Genomic DNA, 19,231 nt, shown 5'->3' with positions numbered 1-19,231 from the left:
AACCGCACTTTAAACTATAGTGCAGTTTGTATTTGGCGAGCAGTGTAGAGTCATTGTGTACGTGACCTCTCTTCAGCCGAATCGCTTCATGTTCGCCGTCCAAAGCTTCAGCTTTGATTGCCAATCATGGATACACACGCCCATGATCCAATCTTCTTTGGCGGCACAGATCTAGCTGCAGGAACTTTGTGCATTGATCAGACTGGTCTTCTTGGGGCTCCAGCCGGTCTAGATTCTTCTATACCATTTGGCCATGACCTCCCAAGTGTGCCAACTCAGTTGGCAGCAGGACTGCCCACAGAATCATTGCTGCCTCAACGTTCCTTTTCCGCATCACCAAGGCAACGTTCGCTTCGACGACCATCCTTCGGACGCGATGTCCTAACCTTTGCTGTTGATGGCGCTCCTGCCGCTGAAGCCGTTGTGCCTCGCGAGGGCAAAATTGAGTTAGTACGAGGGAAGCTGCCGAAGATAACGAGAAAATACAAGAAGAGGGAACAGTTAGAAGACGATTCGGATGATGATATCGAGAGGTCAAAGACGGCAGACATCCCGATTAATCCTCAGGATTATTACGGGAGACCTGCAAAGAGCCCAAAGCCATGGGGATGGATGAGCCTGAAACGCGATGAGTGTACGTTCCGATATAATGAGCTTGGCGAATTCGCGTACACTGTGACGTTTTCAAAGGCAGAATTGCAAGCCTATTTCGATGGCCATCCACCAAAACGCCACGGCCACAACCACTGGGTTGACAGACAATTACTGCCCGGGGAGAGAATCCGACATGGCAAAACACGGTCTGGTCTGACTCTGTGGATAGGTTGGACACCGGCTCATGCAAACAGTCGATATCCCAGCGCAGCTTATTCCAATAAATGCCGGTTCTATGATTGTCCTGTTCCCAACAGAACCTTCAGGGGTGGCTGCCCTAGGGTAGCTTTTGATGAGCGGATGAACACCGACGGTAGGTTTCGTGACCCCTACCATGTCGCTGGTTACGTGCATCTATTCTGCCTAGAGCAGCACTTTGACATTATCAAGCTCATGGAAACAGTTGATATTCGCCTGGATATGAGGATATTCCAAAAGGAAGAGAACCTTGCCGGATTCCATTCGCGTCCAGATCAAGAGACAAAAATACAAGCAGCTTGCGATTGGCTCTCGTCGGAATGGCCCCGAAAGGTTGAGTGGGACCACTACCTCTATAACTTGAACGAACAAAGAATCAAGTCTCGGCATCTCTTGACTCGCGAACAAGCCGTAAGGCCGCGCCACTTTGACGACAGCCTTACAAAGAAGATGGTGGAAACCGACTTCAATAACTACACCCAGTCTGGATCTTCGTCGCGCGAGTCACGCAAGAAGAAGGGCAACGCAGATGGCAAAAAGCCAGTTGATGCTGGTGAACATCTGGGCAATATCGAGTATGTGGCTGCAGAGCGTAGGGCTCGTTCAGGTAAAAGGTTAACCAAGAAGCTCAAGCAGCGACCCGCTGTATTTCGAGATGACAGGTTTCTTCAGCATCGGGTATATGCTGCCGAGCACTTTACTCGCGGCTTCGTACCGGGTCGACAGGGACCTTCGGACCGGGACGCTCTCGGACGACCCCGTCGAGGGTTCAAGCCCGAACCCTTTGTTACTCCCGAATCTTCACTGCTTGCCAGGCCACAGCATGTATATCCTGCACAAGGCTATACTTTTCCCAGCTCAGATCCGCAAGTAACCGGGTTTGACCTGCATCCGTCAATGCCTACCTCTTTCCCTTCGAACGTTCCCAGTAACCAGCTTCTCCCAGACTTTTCGCAACTTCTTGAAGGTCATCAAAAATTTGACATGTCGGATTCAAAAGCCGACGAAACCTCGCTGGTCCCGAACGAATTATCCCAAAAACGACCTAAGCGTGCTCGCGAGCATGATATTTCTGATGTCACTATCGACCAAGTTGCACTCGCTGCTCACGGACCGCAGAAGCGACAACGAAGAAACACGGAGTGGACATCACCACGACGAAGTTTATTACCCTCCCAGTGCCGTCGCGATTCCACTCAGCTCGGGAAAGACCGGGAACAGTCGCCCGAGTGTTTTTGGAGTATGCCTCGTTCTGGTCCAGTACTGTGTATGCACCGAGGATCAAGTCCTGTTGACTTTAACTCAAAATACAGAACTCTGTCATTGAAACGTAAGTGGGACGAGGGAGAAACCCGACCTGGTCAAGAAGAAGGGTCTTCTCAGCATGCAGACAGTCAACCACCAAGAAAGAAGAGTTGCATCGATGCGTTGCTTCCGTCGGAACTTGAGAGGAACATCAGTCCAAACGCTCTGACCGACATGGATTTCCACAACAGCTTGGCCAACTTCAATCCAGATTTCAATTTTCCTGCAAGTGATTTCGACCTCATGGACATGGAGCAAGATCTTGCTCTCTCTGACGAACAGCTTCACCTTCTTTTCCAAAGTGCCGGTCCTGGAGATACTGATCATGTGGAGGGCACATATGACAATTGTACGGCAGAATGGTTCGAAGAGCAGCTAGCGATGACCGGGGATCTTGGCCAAGATCTGATGCCACCAGTTTCGAATACTCCGGTCACATTCTTAGAAAGCGATGAATTTGCGCATGTCAAGAGCGAGGATGCGCTTTCGCAGCCGGCGTTGGACGGCGATACTAACCCGCAAGACGAAGCTACTGTTCAGTTGCCATCAGTTGCGGCTTCAAAGGAGCAGCTACAAGAGATTGCACATTTGGAGAACACGACACACGATAAAGAGATCAATGGGCTGTCTAGCCTCGACGAACCAGCGGAACCATCACCGCAAACACCACCTCCCCATTCGGGTGTCCTAGATACAAAATCTGTGATTTATTTTGCGGACAAGGAAAGTAACCATGAGGAGGATGATATTGATGATCTCTTCAACGAGGACCTGAACGAATAAGAAGTGACGGCAACAAGTGTTTTACGGCCGCATCGGTAAGTGAACAGTCTCCATGAACCTCAGTCGAAACAGAAGACCAGGCCAACATTCGGTGGGTTGATGTTTTCTTCTTCGAGAGCGTGTTTTGAGGTAGTTTCCCTTGCCATACCCTCGCCATATCTACTCATGACCTAGACAGGAGAAATTGTTTTTTTACTTTAAAGAAATCTAGAATACAGTTACTCGGGGAACCAGGCCGATTGTGATTGCAGTAGAAGTGAATCTTGTGCATGATAATTAGGTGTAAGCTGTGCGAAAACAATATAGGATTTGTCGAGCACCCTTGGAACAGGGACAAAGGGTCAACAAGCCGTTAGCCATCACTATAATTTGAAAGAATGAGATATTTGCTGCACAATTGGAATATGCCTCTTTCAGGCAATAAAGGCTGACACCTGCATCGAAACCCTTGAGGATGGATGCGTTAGGCCCCAGAGTCAACGGGTATTATATATGTAGGTACGACCTTGGAGGAAAATAACTGGCGGAAAATGGATGGGATCAAGAGCTGCAAGCGTGAGCGTAAGAATGCATGCAATATTCCTTCTCGGCCGCATCACCCGAAGGGGATCGTGGGGGGAACGGCGTTGCCGATCGATAAGACGCCGCTAGGTAAAGCTTCTCTGCGAGCTTCAGAGTCCCGAGAGCCGTGGTTCGCTGCATGTAGAAGACGGCGGCGGGATCTTACGAATGGGTGATTTGGAGACATTTCATCAGGGTTGGCGGGTTGATCTTACTGATGGCGCTGTTTCTTTTAGCGCTGTGCCTCTTTGCCTTGGCTGCAAGATGGTCGGGAGGACTGGGTAATGATTACATAGGTCAAGAATACCTTAATGCATAGTACTACTACTACAGTAAAATCTGGGCGCACAAAGAGCCAGACGATGACAACTTGAACCCTGCCTACCTAACGTAGCCCAGTGGATTGGGTCGCCGGGGTCGAATCTGCTCAGCTTTGGGTGCTGGATGAAGTTAAATTGGGATAATAAGTAGCGCCAGTCCCGCAGCTTTTGGCACAACTTTGTGCTTGTGGACAATAGGGAAAAAAGGTTTCCTTGTACACTTTTTCTTCCTTGATGAACCGCGGGGAGGGGCCTGGCTGTGGGCGCGGAGAAAGATAAAAAAGAAAACCACAGCATCTTCGACATTCCAGAAAAGACGATTAAAAATCGGCAACGAGGAATCTGAAACCATTTGAACAGGGCGGCGACAGGGCGAGCGATACATTCCCCCCCAATGACAGGCAAGCAAAAAGGGCCCCCCGACTTGAAATCCGGAGACCTTGTCGCCAGCAGCCAGCAGCCAACGCTCGTCCAGACGTCACGTGTCCCAGGCCTACTGTGAGTGACAAGACGCGCGCAGTTGTCAGATCCCAGATTCGCAATCAAATCCCATGGGAGTTTGCTTGCGGCAAGTTGCATCAACGCCTCGAAAACGTGGTCGGTAGAGGTGGGCAAGGCCTCTTTTTCCAGATTTCATCTTCTACGCCCTTTTTTACCCCCTTCTTTTTCTCCTCATTTTGCTGTCATCTACTACACAAGCAATAAATCATCCTCTCTCCACTGCAGCGTGGGACTCTGGGACAGGAATGGTCGACGAGGACTCGGAAGAGGGTCCAAGACCCGCCCTGCAGGTCATCGTTCTGGTGAGTGCTTGCTGCTTTTCCTGATTCAGTATTCCATTATTCCACGGCAATCGCATCGCTTCACATGGCCGCAGCCTGGCCACGGCATCAACAAATCAATCAGTCCCCATCCCCCCCAAAACGGTACAACGACCATGAGCATCGCCAAGCGTACGGTTCATTTCAGTCGCAGTCGCAACACAGCCCAATCAGTCGCCGTTCCAGCTGCCTGGCCATCAAGCGAATGAGTGTTGTCATGGCCTTTTCAGCGTTCGAGTTGCCATAAATGGAAGCAGGTGCTCAACCTCATTCGCTTCAGCGGCTGGTCGACTTATGGAGCCCTTATCCGCTTCTATCCCACTTTATGGCCACCAGCGATTCGACGGGGCCCGGGCTCCACGCCTATGGTGCTGGCTGCGGCACTTGCACCTTGGCCCGGCATCACTAGCTTCTGGGGATTTAGAATGCGCAATGCAGCTGCCAGCACAGAGAAACACGATGCGATATTCCTTTGACAGCTACTCGACCCGGTTGCGAAAGCTCAGGCCGATTGCTTTGTTCTCGGGTTTCATTGTCCGCTTGCCACAATGTCAGCCACGTTCTTGGCCCTGTTTGGGAATTTTGACAGAGATCCCGCCCTCACCATTTCAATGACGCGCTTCACATACAGCAAAGGCCGTTACGAGACCCTCGGCGGCAGCAGCCTTGACACCTCCATTGGACATATCGCTGGACTGCTGGCTTTATTCGTGGCGACTTCCTAGCGACTCAACTCTCTCTGGTCATTGTTGAGTAGTTATACAGTGACGTCACATGCTTTGGACGTTGCACCGAGCCATACAGACATTCTTTACTGTTTGCGGCTGCTGGATGCAGCCAAGCCAGAATGCCTACTACATATGCTGCTCTGGAGATACTGGCCGAATCTTCTATACTTGCTACCTCGCTTCGTGTGTGCTCTATGCATATATACTGACATGCCGATTTTATAGGGCTCCTCTGGCGGCCCCCTGGAGAACAATGTCACTGGCCTTCTCGTGCGCTCGACAAATTCTGGATGGGGTCGAAGTTCCATGGTAGCCGTCGATGCCGGCACCCACTTGTCTGGCATCGCTGAGGTCCTCGAGAAAACGCAACCACAAGGCTTGGGCGTGGATGTGCCACTCCCGCATAAACTCGACTCTGGCCCTTTCGCTGGCCTGGAAATCACATCAAAGTGTGCGAAAACTAACGCGGCTGAAATCACAAAGCAGCTCGTTGATACTTATTTGATTACGCACCCACACATTGATCATACGTGCGGCTTCATCATCAATACTGCTGGTCTGCAGGGGAACCGGCCGAAACGGCTGGCAGGCCTTCCTTCGACCATCTCAGCATTCAAGACGCACATCTTCAACAATATTATCTGGCCGAACCTGTCCGATGAAAATAACGGCGCAGGCCTTGTCACCTATATGCGTCTTGTTGAAGGTGGCAGCCCGGCTCTAGGAGAAGGCGCAGGCAAGGGCTACATAGAGATCTCAGAAGGGCTCTCGGTGAAGGCTTTTGGCGTCAGCCATGGCCACTGTATGGAAAGACACCAACATCGAGGCTCGGCTTCGTCTTCCCGAATCGGTAGTGCAGACCTCTCGACCATGTTGCCAAGGGGCGCTCCCGGGAGTGGCGCTGCCTCGGGTCCAAGCAGCTTATTTAGGCACGCGAGCATAGCCCGGTCATCCGGCGGAGTCAGCCAGGAACAAGAATCGATATGTGTCTACGACTCAACCGCCTTTTTCATCAGACACGGTACCAGCGGAAAAGAGGTACTCATATTTGGTGATGTCGAACCCGACAGTATCTCGTTGTCACCGCGCAACTTGGCCGTCTGGCGGGAAGCGGCACCGCGAATAGCCAGTGGTCATCTCACTGCCATCTTTATTGAGTGCAGCTATACTGATAGCCAAACCAACGATCGTCTATTTGGCCACCAAGCTCCGCGATTCATCATTGAAGAACTGGAGACCTTGGCAAGCGAAGTCGAGGCTGCCCGCCGGATGCCGATTAAACTCGAGACGACTAAGAAACGAAAACGAGAGCAGGGGGACGCTGCGCGCCGCGCGCATCCAACAGCTAGATCCATTCCAGACGAACAGCCCGTGTCGCCCAAATCTACAAAGGTCAAACCCTTAATGCCAGACTCGGATACTGACTCCCCGCCAATGACGCCACATCTTGCAACCCCCACTGCCGAATTAACACTCAAAGACCTAGATCCAACAGCGTCTATTACTTTACCTCAAAAGCCACAATCGTCTCAACCTCTGGCTGGTCTCACGGTGGTGATAATTCATGTCAAGGAAAACTTTCAACCCGACTCACCAGCGGGGGAAACCATTGAGAACCAGCTAAATGACCATGAGGAGGATGCCCAGTTGGGATGCAAATTCGTGATTTCGAGCAGAGGCGCTAGCTTTTCGTTTTAGTTCATGGCTATAGAACAAAGTTTCGGAGTCATAGGGAAGCATTGCAGGATGACGGCGTTTTACACAAGAGCCTATTTGGGCGACGATTTCATATTCGGCATGGAGTTGACCTGCTGGTTCAAGTTTATATGTACCTCAACGAGGAGTTTCTGACAATGTTTTGCAATTGATGAATTTTCTGGCCCTAAGCTGTACTCATTTCTTACCTGCCTATCTGCGTTGCGGAAAGATAAGAACACATTTCGGTACCTTGTCTACCGGGTTACGATACTAATTCTCGACCATTTCATTTACAATACACAAGACCGAACCGCTGCTGGCTTATTTCAGCATTTCCTTATTCTCATGATAGTCTCTGAATTTCTGACTAGTTCAGAGCAGTATGTAATCACGCGCAAATCAAATGTCTGTGAGCATGGACGTGTCACACAAAGTTCCAATAGCCACGGTCAGTAGCGAGACTCAAATTCAGGGAAATCGGCTCATAAAACTGCAATTCATCTGCTCTTGGTGCGGACGAATAATACTTCCGACGACTAGCCTAGTCTCAGAGCACCCCATAACTCGAGAACAATGCCAGTCTACATAGATTGACCTGGCCTAGTGTTGGTGATTGCACTGATAACCAAATGCAGTTCTCTTCTTCTTGGCCTCGCTCAATGGTCTCGGAGGAGGAAGGAACTCGCGTCCCGACAGATCAACATCCTTCTTGGACACCATGACACCGTCTCGCTTGACCTTGGCGACCTTTGCAGAGTAGAGCAAGTTGAGCCAGTTGGCTAGTCGATAGCCGCCCTTGGCAATCTGGAGCTCAATAGTGGGCGTGACGCTATTGTAGTAGGTCGGGTACAGATCACCCTCCTGCAGAGCGGCGACACCGTCGGGCATGACCACGGTGCAGACAAAGGCGTTGGCGTCGGTTGCCCAGGTCATGGCCGAGTCGACGGCTGCGTCGGGGTCGTCGCCGGCGATCCAGCTGGCGGCCTGGCTCTTGTAGCTGCCCGAGTCAATCTCCTTGATCAGCTCGTTGGCCCAGGTCTGGGCGTCGGTCAGGGCCGAGCCGCCAACCAGCTTCTCGGGAATGTACGTGTCCCAGTCTGAGTGCAAGTTGTCGTCGTCGTAGCCGTCAAAGGTGACGGTGATGGTGTTGCCGCCCACGTCGAGGGCCTCGTCGTGCAGCGGCTGCGTGACGTCGCCGAGGAGGTGGACCAGGAACTTGAGCGCCTCGGCCGTGTTGGCGTCGCTCAGGCGGCCGTCGCCGACGCGCTGCGTGTAGTTTGCAATGGCCGAGACGGAGCAGCCCGTGGAGCCGCAGTCGCGGTCATAGTCGACGTTGCAGTCCGTCGGCGGGCTGTCCTCGGCGTCGATGAAGTGGAAGGGCGCCGACCACTTGCCCGCCGTCGTGGCCCGGTACTCGTCGGCCCACGAGGCAATGTTGGCCAGGTACGAGTCCGACGTGTCGCCCAGCAGGCCCTGCGCCCACGACGCCACCGTGTCGTCGACGTAGTTTTGCGCAATGTAGGCGACGGTGGCGTGGCCGAGCGTGCCCCAAGCGCGAGCCGCCGGAAGGGTGGCCGAGGCCAATGCCAAAGTCTTGATTGAAAGCATTTTCTCTCTCTCTGAATAGTATGTATGTATATACCACTACTTCTGGATGCGCTTGCGGCTCTGGACAGGCAATCTGCAAGCGATCTAAGCTGCCGGCTTGGCATCTATATATAAGCCTTTGCCAATGTGGAGTGCATCGTAGTACGCAGATAACGCAGACATGCTCTAACTATTTGCATGATATCTTTCGTGGTATGGAACGGCAATAGGAGATGAATTGCGTACTCTCACCTGGCAATCCGAGGATCTGGTGTTGCATCCGGCGGGCTGTCTCATGCCCTTTTAGGAAGGAGGATGGCATCGTTCTGGGGCCTTCATTAACCCATGTGGGCGCACCGATGCCGGGACCCTCCAATCGCAGGTATCAAGAGATCCCACGTTTGCTTATGATAGACAACACAGACTTTATATTTGTCCAGTACGTCCGGCGGGATACGAAGGGCAAGACAATATTTGGGTTGATATCAGGGTATCAAGAAGATCAGCCAGTAGCCCAAAGCCCGAGGATGGGCTCGGTTTTACATGCAATCTCGGCGTGAATAAATCAGCGAGTGCTATTGATGAATATCAATGTGTGGGCGAAAAGAAAAAGAAAAAAGACGTATTCAGCATTGTGAGCGGGATGCGCATTTGCGATTCTCCTGTTGAAAGATAATAGTGTTGGTAAAAGGAACGACATCTCTACAAGTCAACTTGCGTTTTAGGATGACAGCACGTAAATTAAGCTTGTGCTTTAAGCTTATGCGCGCTCTGTTTACTACCTAGTCTAGTCCCGTTTCTCCATATTTTGTCCGTTTTCACCTACACATTGTAATATATCATCATGTCGTCTTAACGATGCAGCTCATCCATGAGCCAAACAAGTGCTTACTTTTGCGACAATTAGCGACAAGTCGCACTGATTCAGAGTTTGAATTCAAATATCAATTTTACCGACTTTAATTGGATACTCGGCTCGCGCATATTTAACGCCGTTGTCGTTAGCTGATCCAACATCAATGGTCTCAACACGTGCTTTGCGTGACTATAATCTGACAATGGGCTAAATGACCAGCCTTCGAGAAGCCCAAATCATGTCGCCTGATTCTCTTTTGCACGATAGAATCTTGGGTCTTCATTGCCTTTTTCCTTTGATTCTATCTTGCCACGTGCGAAGATGGATCCCTCCGGTTTTGTTCCCAAGCAGGCCATGGCCTTTGGCAGCGAACTATTTGAGATTATTGGTGGCGACGAGACCCTAAAGATCGCTCAGTACGAGATGAAGCTCATTCCGACTTTCCCTTCGGGCTCGTTTATTCACGATGTAGCCTGTGGCCTGGGCCCAGTAACGCAAAGCATTCTTGCTAACGCGCCGCCCGAGGGCATCAAGATTCAAGCCTCTGACGTGTCGCCGGGCATGGTTGGCATATACAACCAGATTGCATCGGGCAAAGGTTGGCCATCACAGGCCGTGGTCATGGACGCACAAAAGGTGGCGTTCCCGGATCACACCTTCTCCCACGTCTTCCTGTCCTTTGGCTTGCCCATCATTGAGGACCCTGTCGCGGCAGCCTGGGAAATGTACCGTACCCTCAAGCCGGGCGGCACCGCCGTCACGGCCTTTTGGCTGCAGGTCCCCCAGGGTGAAAGCGCCATGGCCACGCGCCGGGCACTATGGGGACCCAACGCGCAGCTCGCCGTCGAACCCAAGCCGGAACACAAGGACCGGGACTACCTCAGGAGCTTGCTCGTCCAGGGAGGCTTCCGACACGAAGACGTCGAGCTGTATGAAAAATCGGCGTTCCTACCGGTCAAGGACCTTGATCAATTCGCCGTCGCCATCTGGAGTGCTATTGGCAAGCCGGTAGGTGGGTGGGAGAAAGAGGATGAGGAGAAATGGGACGAGGCGGTCGCCAAGTATAAAGAGCTGTTGCGGGAAAAGACCGGTTTCAACATTGCTGAAGATGGCAGTATTACGCTAGAGGCCATTGCTCAAATCGCCATTGTCCGCAAGGCCGTTGAGTGAGAACTCAGAGCGTGGGCTATTGATCCAATACGTTGAAGCTCAACCAAGAAGATCGGCACCTATTTCTGTCGTCATGTTGCACATTCGAAATTATAATGTAAGACTGGGTCATGGGCGAAAAGTAGATAGTTGTTGCGAGATTTCTCCACGCCACATCAAACAAGGATGGGGCATGTAGACATTAATGGCAACTTTGTAACCAGTTGTCGTGAGAGGCCGTCGACTTTACCGTGTACGAATACATGCACACCCACATGTTTCGCTCATGAAATTGCAATCACGACCTCCACGATTCCGGGTCTCGCGGAATTGAAGCTTCAGTGGTGATCAGCAATGGTCACGAAACTGCTAGAGAATGATGCCATTCTTGGCGTCGCTGGCGTGCATTCTATAGTAGCCACTGACCCCGCCTCTCCAGCACATATAGCAGGGCAATCGACCAATCAGACCGACCGTTGATAGCACTTCAAGCGAGCAGTCAAGGCAATGTCTGTTCCCTGCATGATATTCAGATACTCGGAACTGTTCAATTGGGAACAAGATTGGGACTATTGGATCCCTAGGCTTGCGAGATTGTCTCCCAGCGAGTTCGCCCTAAACTTCATCGCGCCAGTGATGGTTGCAGAGCGGAGCTGCAAGGACGACATCCCGCAACTTGAATGCGCAATCCGGACGGCCGTAATGGTGTGATCAGGAACGGACATTTGAGAGAGGTGTGCAGGATATCGATATCGGAAGTCTCTGGCAATGATATTTGAACCCTTGAAATTGCCCATCTTGGCCACAAACTTGCTTCCAACCATCCTATCACTCCTTTGAACTATCTTGAAAACCTCCTGGCCTAAATTCTCCTTGTCGCGACCGTCATTCATCACAGGATCATTCTGAGAACCCAAACATGTCGGACTCTAACAAGGCAGTACCGAGCACTGATCCAGCAGTGTATAACGAGTATGCGACCAAATGGGCCAATCTGCCTGGAGACGAAGCAGGCTGGATTCAGCGTGCCAGAGACGTCGCGGCTGTACTCGAGCAAGACGCCGCTGTGCGTGAGAGGGAAAACAAGTCACCCAGAGCTGAAGTACAACTGCTCAAGCATTCTGGTTTGCTCAAGATCCTAGGATGGACCAAGTACGGCGGAGGAGGACAGCCGTGGAGTGTAGCTTATCGGGCCATTCGTGAAGTTGCAAAAGCCGACGGGTAAGCCGAGGAAACAAAGAAATGCAATTTGCACAATGCTGACATGGTTTCACGTAGCTCTATTGGAATGTTGCTAGGATACCATCTGCTGTGGTCCACCACTGCCAGTGTGATAGGAACTGCCGAGCAGGCAGATCGCATCCAGAAGCTCGTCATTAGCAACAACTATTTCATTGGTGGAGCGGTGAACCCGCGAGATGCAGACCTCAAGATTACCGTCGATGGTGATCAGCTTGTGTTCAACGGAGCCAAGCATTTCAACACTGGTGGCGTGGTATCTGACCTGACCGTCCTGGAGGGTGTGCTCGACGGCGTAAAGGACCACATCTTTGTCTTCGTGCCTACTCAGCAACCGGGCATCACGTTCAAGCATAACTGGGACAATGTTGGACTTCGCTTGACAGAGTCCGGAGGTGTTACCATTCAGGGTGTCAAGGCAGAGTGGTCCGACGCTTTAGGATGGGATTCAAAGACCAAGACGCCGGACCCGTCGGTGCTGGCCGTTCCATTTGCAAGTCTTTTATTGCCAGGGTGAGTCCTACGTTGATGAGGATATAGGTCTATGGAAATCCGTATCTAATATCGTATTAGCATTCAACTGGTTTTTGCCAATTTCTACCTAGGCATTGCCCTCGGCGCTTTAGAGTATGGCTCAAAGTATACCACGACGAATACACGGGCTTGGCCCTACGGAGGTGATGTAAGTGGGGACCCGGACCATGTATGCTTTGTCTTTCCATTTCTTACTCTAACCTTACGGCCCACCATTTTAGAACAAAGAACAAGCCACGGACGAGTTCTATGTGCTTTCGACCTATGGAAACTTCTTGGCCCACCTGCGGGCCGCAGAGGCGCTGGCGGATAGGGCCGGACAGGAGGTTGACGCCGTCTATGCCCAGCACGCGACGAAACGCGAGGGGCTGACGGCGCGCGCGCGCGGCGAGCTGGCCGAGTGGGTGGCCAGCGCCAAGGTGGTGACCACGGACACGTCGCTGCGCGTCACGGCGGGCATCTTTGAGGTGACGGGCTCCAAGGCTACGGCCACCCGGGTCGGGCTCGACCGGTACTGGCGCGACGTGCGCACGCATACGTTACACGATCCCGTCTCATACAAGAACCGCGAGTTGGGCAGGTATCAGCTCCTAAACGAGGTCCCTGAGCCTACATGGTACACTTAGCTTTTGTTTCTCACTCCAACCGGGGGAGTACGGGAGGGACCGAGATGTGTTGAGTTGAGACGCGTGGTTTTTTGTCTTGAACAAGGTCCTTTTGTTGGTTGTATCTTGGACCAGAGCAGTTATTCTTAGTTACTCGAGGGTCTTGGCAGAAGCTATCGAGTTGTTTTGCAATCCAGGAACCGGGACGTTTCCCTCAAAACACCTGCTTTGTTTTCGCCCAGATTAGGCGTTCATGATGAGACGATCTGCGCATTCCCCGGACTGAGTGATTTTCGTACTGTTTGGTTCTGGGGATGATAAATTAGGTAGATTGCTGCAGAATTCGGCCATACCCAATGACAAAGGTACAGCAGCAGTAGGTAGAGTTCATTTGACAACGTTCGGTGGCTGGGCGAGGAACGTTCGACGGGGTAAAGGTGTCTCAGAAACTCTGGAAGCGCCACACAAGGCGACATCTGCCAGTACCTTTCGGTATTTCACGTACTAAGCCAAGGATACTATACGCACGGAGTTTTCCTTGAGGATTACCTTGTTTGAAGCCCAGACTATAAGCCTAGTTAGCATGGAGCTCAAGAGACCATTCTGGGGTGCCGATTCTGAGGTGTATAGCTGACGGCGCAATGCCTCGCAGAAATGCAAGAACGGGACGGCCCATACAACCAAGACGACGAGAATTGCAACGAGGACGGGCCACAAAACATGCCACAGCGTGCCTGCTCCTCTCAACTTGAATGAACGCGCTTCCGGGAATGCCATTGCCACCTACCCACCTGTATGTGTGCGAGTTAAGCTTTTGGAGGTTACTAGCTCAACTCAGAATGTCGTGCAGCCAGCTGTCCTTGAACCACAGACTTGTGAATTGCAAGAATCATCAATTTGGCGATGCTTTTTGGGCGTCTGAGTATGTGACAAAAGTGCTTGCCTCATGCCACCACGGAAGTAGTCGTTTTCAATACTAATTACTAATTACTATTCAACATGCCCAGATTCTATCTCACATGTGCTGTATCATTGTGTAAATTGATATCAATAACTAGACCAGTTCTTGGCTTCACCATCGTGTGGATGATGAAGAATTGACATCCTAGTGCATCTTGAAGAATATAGACGGGATGAATGGAAGTGGCAAGGCTTCTTCTTTCCCCGTGAACGAATTACTGGCGATTGGGGACCATCCCATCGTTCCGTGCCTCTACAAAAGTTGGCAAATGGCCAAGGTAGATAGATCTCTTACTGGCAAGGCCATAGATTTATTCCTCAACAAAATGGATGTAAACTCAATCTTCTAACCCTCTGCTTCGTCTTCTCCTTCTCCTTCCTCCTTCATTTTTCTGTCAAAATAAATGGGTGACCGATTTGCCAGCTATTGAGTGATTTATCTCGCAATGAATAAATAATGATGACGCGATTTGTGCATCAAATACCCTCTCTGGAGAAGCTTTATGCTTGTCTATCAATACTTATACTTAGCTACTACCTACATACATACCTACCCACACTATGTAGGTACAAATGAATTTAGAAAAGAAAAAAAGAAGGGGAAAAAAGGTCTCTCTGCAGATCTGGGCCCAGCATAATTTAGGATAGACGCGACCCAAAGATCTAGCATATAATTTACTTCATGTTTTGTGGTCTCTTACTGTAAATCATAAGCATCACTGGATCTTGATGGATTTGCTCGTAGTGAAGAAAAAGACCCGAGGTTTCTCAATCAACTTGCCATAGTCATGTATTACATAGTCGGCGACGTTTTCGTGCTGAAAGCTGACTATTGCGACATGTTGGGCTAAGTCAATAAGGTGCTGTAACAGAATGAACCCGCAAAGCCTAATCTGGTGACCTTCTTGAGCTCACACCCTCCCTCAAACCTCGTCGCCCACCACAAACACGACCCGAATCGAGAGCAACGCTTCTGGGGTGTGTCCTGGAGGTGAAAAGGAAGACGCCCATTGTAGAGGTCTTCAGGTGTAGGGAAGCCTCAAGAGAAAGGCGTTGAACCCCGCCCGGCCCCCGTAATTTGTCGCGGGATACAGCTATTCACAAAATACATAGTAGAGAATACACCCCGCCACCACTAACTCCTATGTACTATGACCCCATGTCCCCCGCGTTCACATTAAAGATTTTGGTAAAAAGCTCTGGTCGCGTTGCATCGCGTCGCGTCATTCAACTGGACGTCAGACGCCGACAATTTGCATTGGCACTGAACTGACACTTGCAGTCGGTAGGCGCTGCTTGGCAGATAGTTGGTGAATGTATCGAGAGCCTTACCCACACATCTTTGGTACAATCGAATGATGAAGTTGAATCCGCGCGGGCCATTTCAAACAACGCACACAAGACACTTACAGAACCAGGGTCAGTCAGACCTGGTCGCATCCAAAAACATCACCACACCTGCAGCCTTGTGAGACGGACTCTCTTGTGACTTGTCTTGTATGTATAGAGAGTCATTAGCAAATGACTAGAAAAGAAATGCTGAAAATTCAGAATAGCTGGATGGTTTTCCATCTAATTACTTTCAAGGCTGCTTTGATAATTGCTTCAGATAGGTACTACCTGTACACGGAGGATATGTAGGCATGGTACCTGCAGTGCCTTAGGCAACCCCCTCCCTAAGCTGGGCCTACTAGAGGCAGAGGCTTCGACCTAGAGCCCAGCATATCCCCTAACCCCCCCTCGGCAAGCCTCAGTGCTGGCGGCCTGTTTGGAGAATCGTAAAGCCAATTGCCCTCCCCCAACCCCACCGTGGGAATTATCCTCTGGGGGCAAAGGGGAAAACCATCTATCTCATGCTAACCTCACATACATCACGACTCGTTGTCATGGACAATCAACAAGGGATAGAAGCTCAAGATCGCGGTAACTTACTTCTGCCTATACGCATTGGACACAGACACTCGCAGAAACTCGGACAAGTCGAGATCGGGGCGAATCCCACCTCACCCACCGTCTCTAGAGTTCAAGCCCGGAGGGTGTTAATCTTTGTCAATGCTCCGTTCCTTCTGTGATGCTTCTGACCAGATGCTCGATGTGCATGTCGCAGATCGGCCTCCCGTTTTAGGTTGCATACTTCGCATGCTAACAAGTGTTGGCTGTCTGCCACACGAGGTTACTGACTGTCTCTACTCCTCTGCCTTCTGCCTTTGCCTTCTGCCTCTGGTTAAGCTTTGCTTGCGAGGTACACACACTCCTGCATTCAAGCCCTTCCCATTGTCTGTCGTACTTCCACCTCATGGTCTCACACCCCCCCAACAAGCAACAGTGCAGTGTACTCTCTAGCACACTGATTGAAACACTCAAGGTAGGCGCCGTTGTCCTGTTACTAAACATGCTCACCTGCTGTCGGCAGTGTCACCGAATACCCTCTTCAAGTTGCTCCCGTCTCCACATCGAGGGCTGCAAATAGCAAATATCACCATGGCCGAAATTCGTCTTGCTTGACCCCGTGTGCGGCTCGTGGGTCAGGGATACGTGTAGAGACTTGCTCAGAAGCTATGGCTGCATTTTGTCAGACTGGGCACACTGCGCGAAGAACATGGCCATACCTTCGCACGCTGCAACGATACTATGTCCATGGCCCAGCATGCTGGATGTGCATCATCGTGGCCAATGCCAGCCGAAAACCTTTCCAGCCTCAGACATCTTCGGCGTGCGCATGGGTCGACCTTGGGGGCTACTTTGTGCGTTTCCTTGCTGCCAGCCTCTTCTTAAGTTACTGCAACCCAGTTATTTGGTTGTATCCTGCATGGAAACGGCATCTACGATCGGCTTGGCTTGGCTATTCCGTGCGAGCTCAAACCTTGTTGTCTTCAACCATCCATGCTTCCACGATATAGGGCATATGCTGCGCAAGTCGTCCTCGAATGCACCAGGCGAGTCCCCTGGGCGACGATCTGGCTTGAGCAGTCCATGCACGCCATGTACCTTTTTGATTTCCAACTTGGCGCATTCGGACCGCCAGCATCAGCAACCTCAAACCATCTCATGCTCTGGAGCCATTGAGATACTTCCAATTTTAGCTGCTCTTGCTCTGTCTTTACCGGGCGCCCTTCTCGTATCAAGACTGGCCAGTCCCTGCTCTATTGATCGGAGAATTTAGCGTTTTGCATGTTGCATGGCATCCACCTGAATAACTCAGTTCGCGCAGCCTGCTGCAGTCGCCATGGAGGAACTGGCCAGTGGTGGTTGGGCCATGAGGACGGGACATCATGATGCTATTGCTCCTTTGCCCGTTGGGCAACCGTCCTATAGTCTAGGTCCGATATGCACCCCGGGTAAAGATAAAAAGGCTGTCCATTGCCCTGTTTCCCTTCATGATTACTTCTTGCCGTCTCAACCGCTCTACGATACGCAGTCCCAGGCTCCCAGCTTTCTGGTGATCTCTGCGGCACTCGTCCACGAGTAAAACGTACGCCAAGGTTACTCCCAAAGTCTTATCCATCAACAGTTCTTACGACGCTATTGTTGGGCAGCTCAAGTAGCGGACAACATGAAGGCAACTGCATCCCTTCTTGCCCTCGCCGGCACTGCTCTGGCAACACCCCACGGGGGCTGGGGAGGAAATCAAGGTGGAAACCAGGGAGGTCCGGGAGCTGAACAGTCAAGCTACGCTGCTGCCGCCCAGTCGGCCTATGACAATGGCCAAGTTGGCCCTGGTAACTGGGGTCCCGGACAAGGCGGCGACCACGGAGGCCACGGCCCTGGCGGTGGCGAAGAGGGAGGCTTCGGACACGGCCACGGCCACGGAGACTGGGGCCCTGGTGGCCAGAACGGCCAGGGAGGTCCCAGTGGTGCTCCGAGCGACTGGCAATCATATGCCTCTGCCGCTCAATCCAGCTACTCCTCCCTCTACAGTGGAAGTGCTCCGAGTGACTGGCAATCGTATGCCTCTGCCGCTCAATCCAGCTACTCCTCCCTTTACAGTGGAAGCGCTCCAAGTGACTGGCAGTCATACGCTTCCGCTGCTCGGTCCAGCTACTCGTCTCTCTATGGAGGCAGTGCGCCGAGTGACTGGTCCACATATGCTGCCGCAGCACAATCAAGCTACTCTTCCCTCTATGGTGGAAGCAGTGCAAGCGACTACTCGACATATGCCGCTGCCGCTCAGTCAAGCTACTCTTCCCTTTACGCAGGAGGCGTCCCTAGTGCAACCGTGACGGTCACCAGCACCGCCAGTGCCTCATATAGCTCTGCCTCGCCATCAAGCTCCTCTTCGAGCTCCTCGAGCTACAGTGCATCGTCTGCCTCGCCATCGAGCTCCTCTTCGAGCTACTCAAGCTCCTCATCAGGCTACTCAAGTTCCTCTCCGAGCTACTCAAGCTCCTCCAGCTACAGTGCATCGTCTGCTTCGCCATCGAGCTCCTCTTCGAGCTACTCTTCCTCAAGCTACAGCGCATCATCCGCATCGCCATCGAGCTCCTCTTCGAGCTACTCTTCCTCGAGCTACAGCGCATCGTCTGCCTCGCCATCAAGCTCTTCGAGCTACAGCGCTTCTCAAGCCTCCAGCTCTGCTTCTCAGTCTTCGTACAGCTCTGCTTCTGCTTCGAGCTACGCTTCGGCCGCTCAGTCTAGCTACTCATCGCTGTATAGCGCAAGCTCAGCAAGTGATTCGTCGGCCTCTGCCGCTGCTTCGCAATCTGCCTCAGCTTATTCATCGAACTCGGCCTCTCAGTCGAGCTATAGCGCAGCCTCCCCGTCAAACAGTGCATCTCAGTCATACAACTCTGCTTCTATATCAAGCTACTCTGCTGCCGCTGCTTCAATCTACTCGTCTCTCAGTGCATCAGTCACCCCTGCCTCCTCTTCGGCTGGCTACATTGCTGGAGGAGCAGGAAGCCTGGGAGCTGACCAGGCCAGCTATGGTGCCACTACTTCATCTGCCATCCTCGCTGGTGGTAGTGGGGAAGGCGGTGAGGCAAAGAGCAACGAGGCCCCGGCACAGTCACAGGGTTCGGCTCAAGCCGCCCCCGCTGAGTCCGGCCATGCTGAGGAGTCCCATGCCTCAAGCAACGCCGCCCCTGCTGAGACTGGCCATGCTGAGGAGTCCCATGCCTCAAGCAACGCCGCCCCCGCCGAGACCGGTCATGCTGAGGAGTCTCACGCCTCAAGTAACGCCGCCCCTGCTGAAACCGGTCATGCTGAGGAATCTCACGCTTCAAGCTACTCTGCT

General features: G+C 51.9%; 6 protein-coding genes across 6 annotated transcripts in view; 5 read left to right on the top strand and 1 right to left on the bottom strand.

The window, feature by feature from the left end:
* Positions 1 to 126: 126 nt before the first annotated feature.
* PFICI_11645 (uncharacterized protein) lies at positions 127 to 2,940 on the top strand (the record flags this gene model as incomplete). The annotated part of the gene is made up of 1 exon (XM_007840226.1): positions 127 to 2,940. One exon carries the CDS (start codon positions 127 to 129, stop codon positions 2,938 to 2,940), a length of 2,814 nt encoding a protein of 937 aa, XP_007838417.1.
* A 2,549-nt stretch (positions 2,941 to 5,489) lies between these two features.
* PFICI_11644 (uncharacterized protein) lies at positions 5,490 to 7,068 on the top strand (the record flags this gene model as incomplete). Its single annotated transcript, XM_007840225.1, has 2 exons — positions 5,490 to 5,555; positions 5,596 to 7,068. 2 exons carry the CDS (start codon positions 5,490 to 5,492, stop codon positions 7,066 to 7,068), a joined length of 1,539 nt encoding a protein of 512 aa, XP_007838416.1.
* A 600-nt stretch (positions 7,069 to 7,668) lies between these two features.
* Positions 7,669 to 8,676, bottom strand: PFICI_11643 (Nuclease PA3; the record flags this gene model as incomplete). The annotated part of the gene is made up of 1 exon (XM_007840224.1): positions 7,669 to 8,676. The coding sequence occupies one exon, from the start codon at positions 8,674 to 8,676 to the stop codon at positions 7,669 to 7,671; it is 1,008 nt and encodes a 335-aa protein (XP_007838415.1).
* Positions 8,677 to 9,832: 1,156 nt separating this feature from the next.
* On the top strand, positions 9,833 to 10,681 carry PFICI_11642 (uncharacterized protein; the record flags this gene model as incomplete). Its single annotated transcript, XM_007840223.1, has 1 exon — positions 9,833 to 10,681. One exon carries the CDS (start codon positions 9,833 to 9,835, stop codon positions 10,679 to 10,681), a length of 849 nt encoding a protein of 282 aa, XP_007838414.1.
* An 898-nt stretch (positions 10,682 to 11,579) lies between these two features.
* On the top strand, positions 11,580 to 13,059 carry PFICI_11641 (uncharacterized protein; the record flags this gene model as incomplete). Its single annotated transcript, XM_007840222.1, has 4 exons — positions 11,580 to 11,881; positions 11,939 to 12,412; positions 12,473 to 12,581; positions 12,655 to 13,059. 4 exons carry the CDS (start codon positions 11,580 to 11,582, stop codon positions 13,057 to 13,059), a joined length of 1,290 nt encoding a protein of 429 aa, XP_007838413.1.
* A 4,492-nt stretch (positions 13,060 to 17,551) lies between these two features.
* PFICI_11640 (uncharacterized protein) overlaps positions 17,552 to 19,231 on the top strand; it is a gene marked incomplete at both ends in the record, with an annotated part of 3,940 nt that continues 2,260 nt past the window's right edge. Inside the window, one exon of the mRNA XM_007840221.1 lies at positions 17,552 to 19,169. Coding sequence (XP_007838412.1) covers positions 17,552 to 19,169 — 1,618 coding nt within the window. The remainder of the gene's footprint in view (positions 19,170 to 19,231) is intronic.

This window comes from Pestalotiopsis fici (assembly GCF_000516985.1).
Source record: "Pestalotiopsis fici W106-1 unplaced genomic scaffold PFICI_Scf_9, whole genome shotgun sequence".
Lineage (NCBI taxonomy): Eukaryota > Fungi > Ascomycota > Sordariomycetes > Amphisphaeriales > Sporocadaceae > Pestalotiopsis > Pestalotiopsis fici.
Note: the sequence above shows the minus strand (reverse complement) of the source record. Positions and strands in the feature narration are given on the sequence as shown.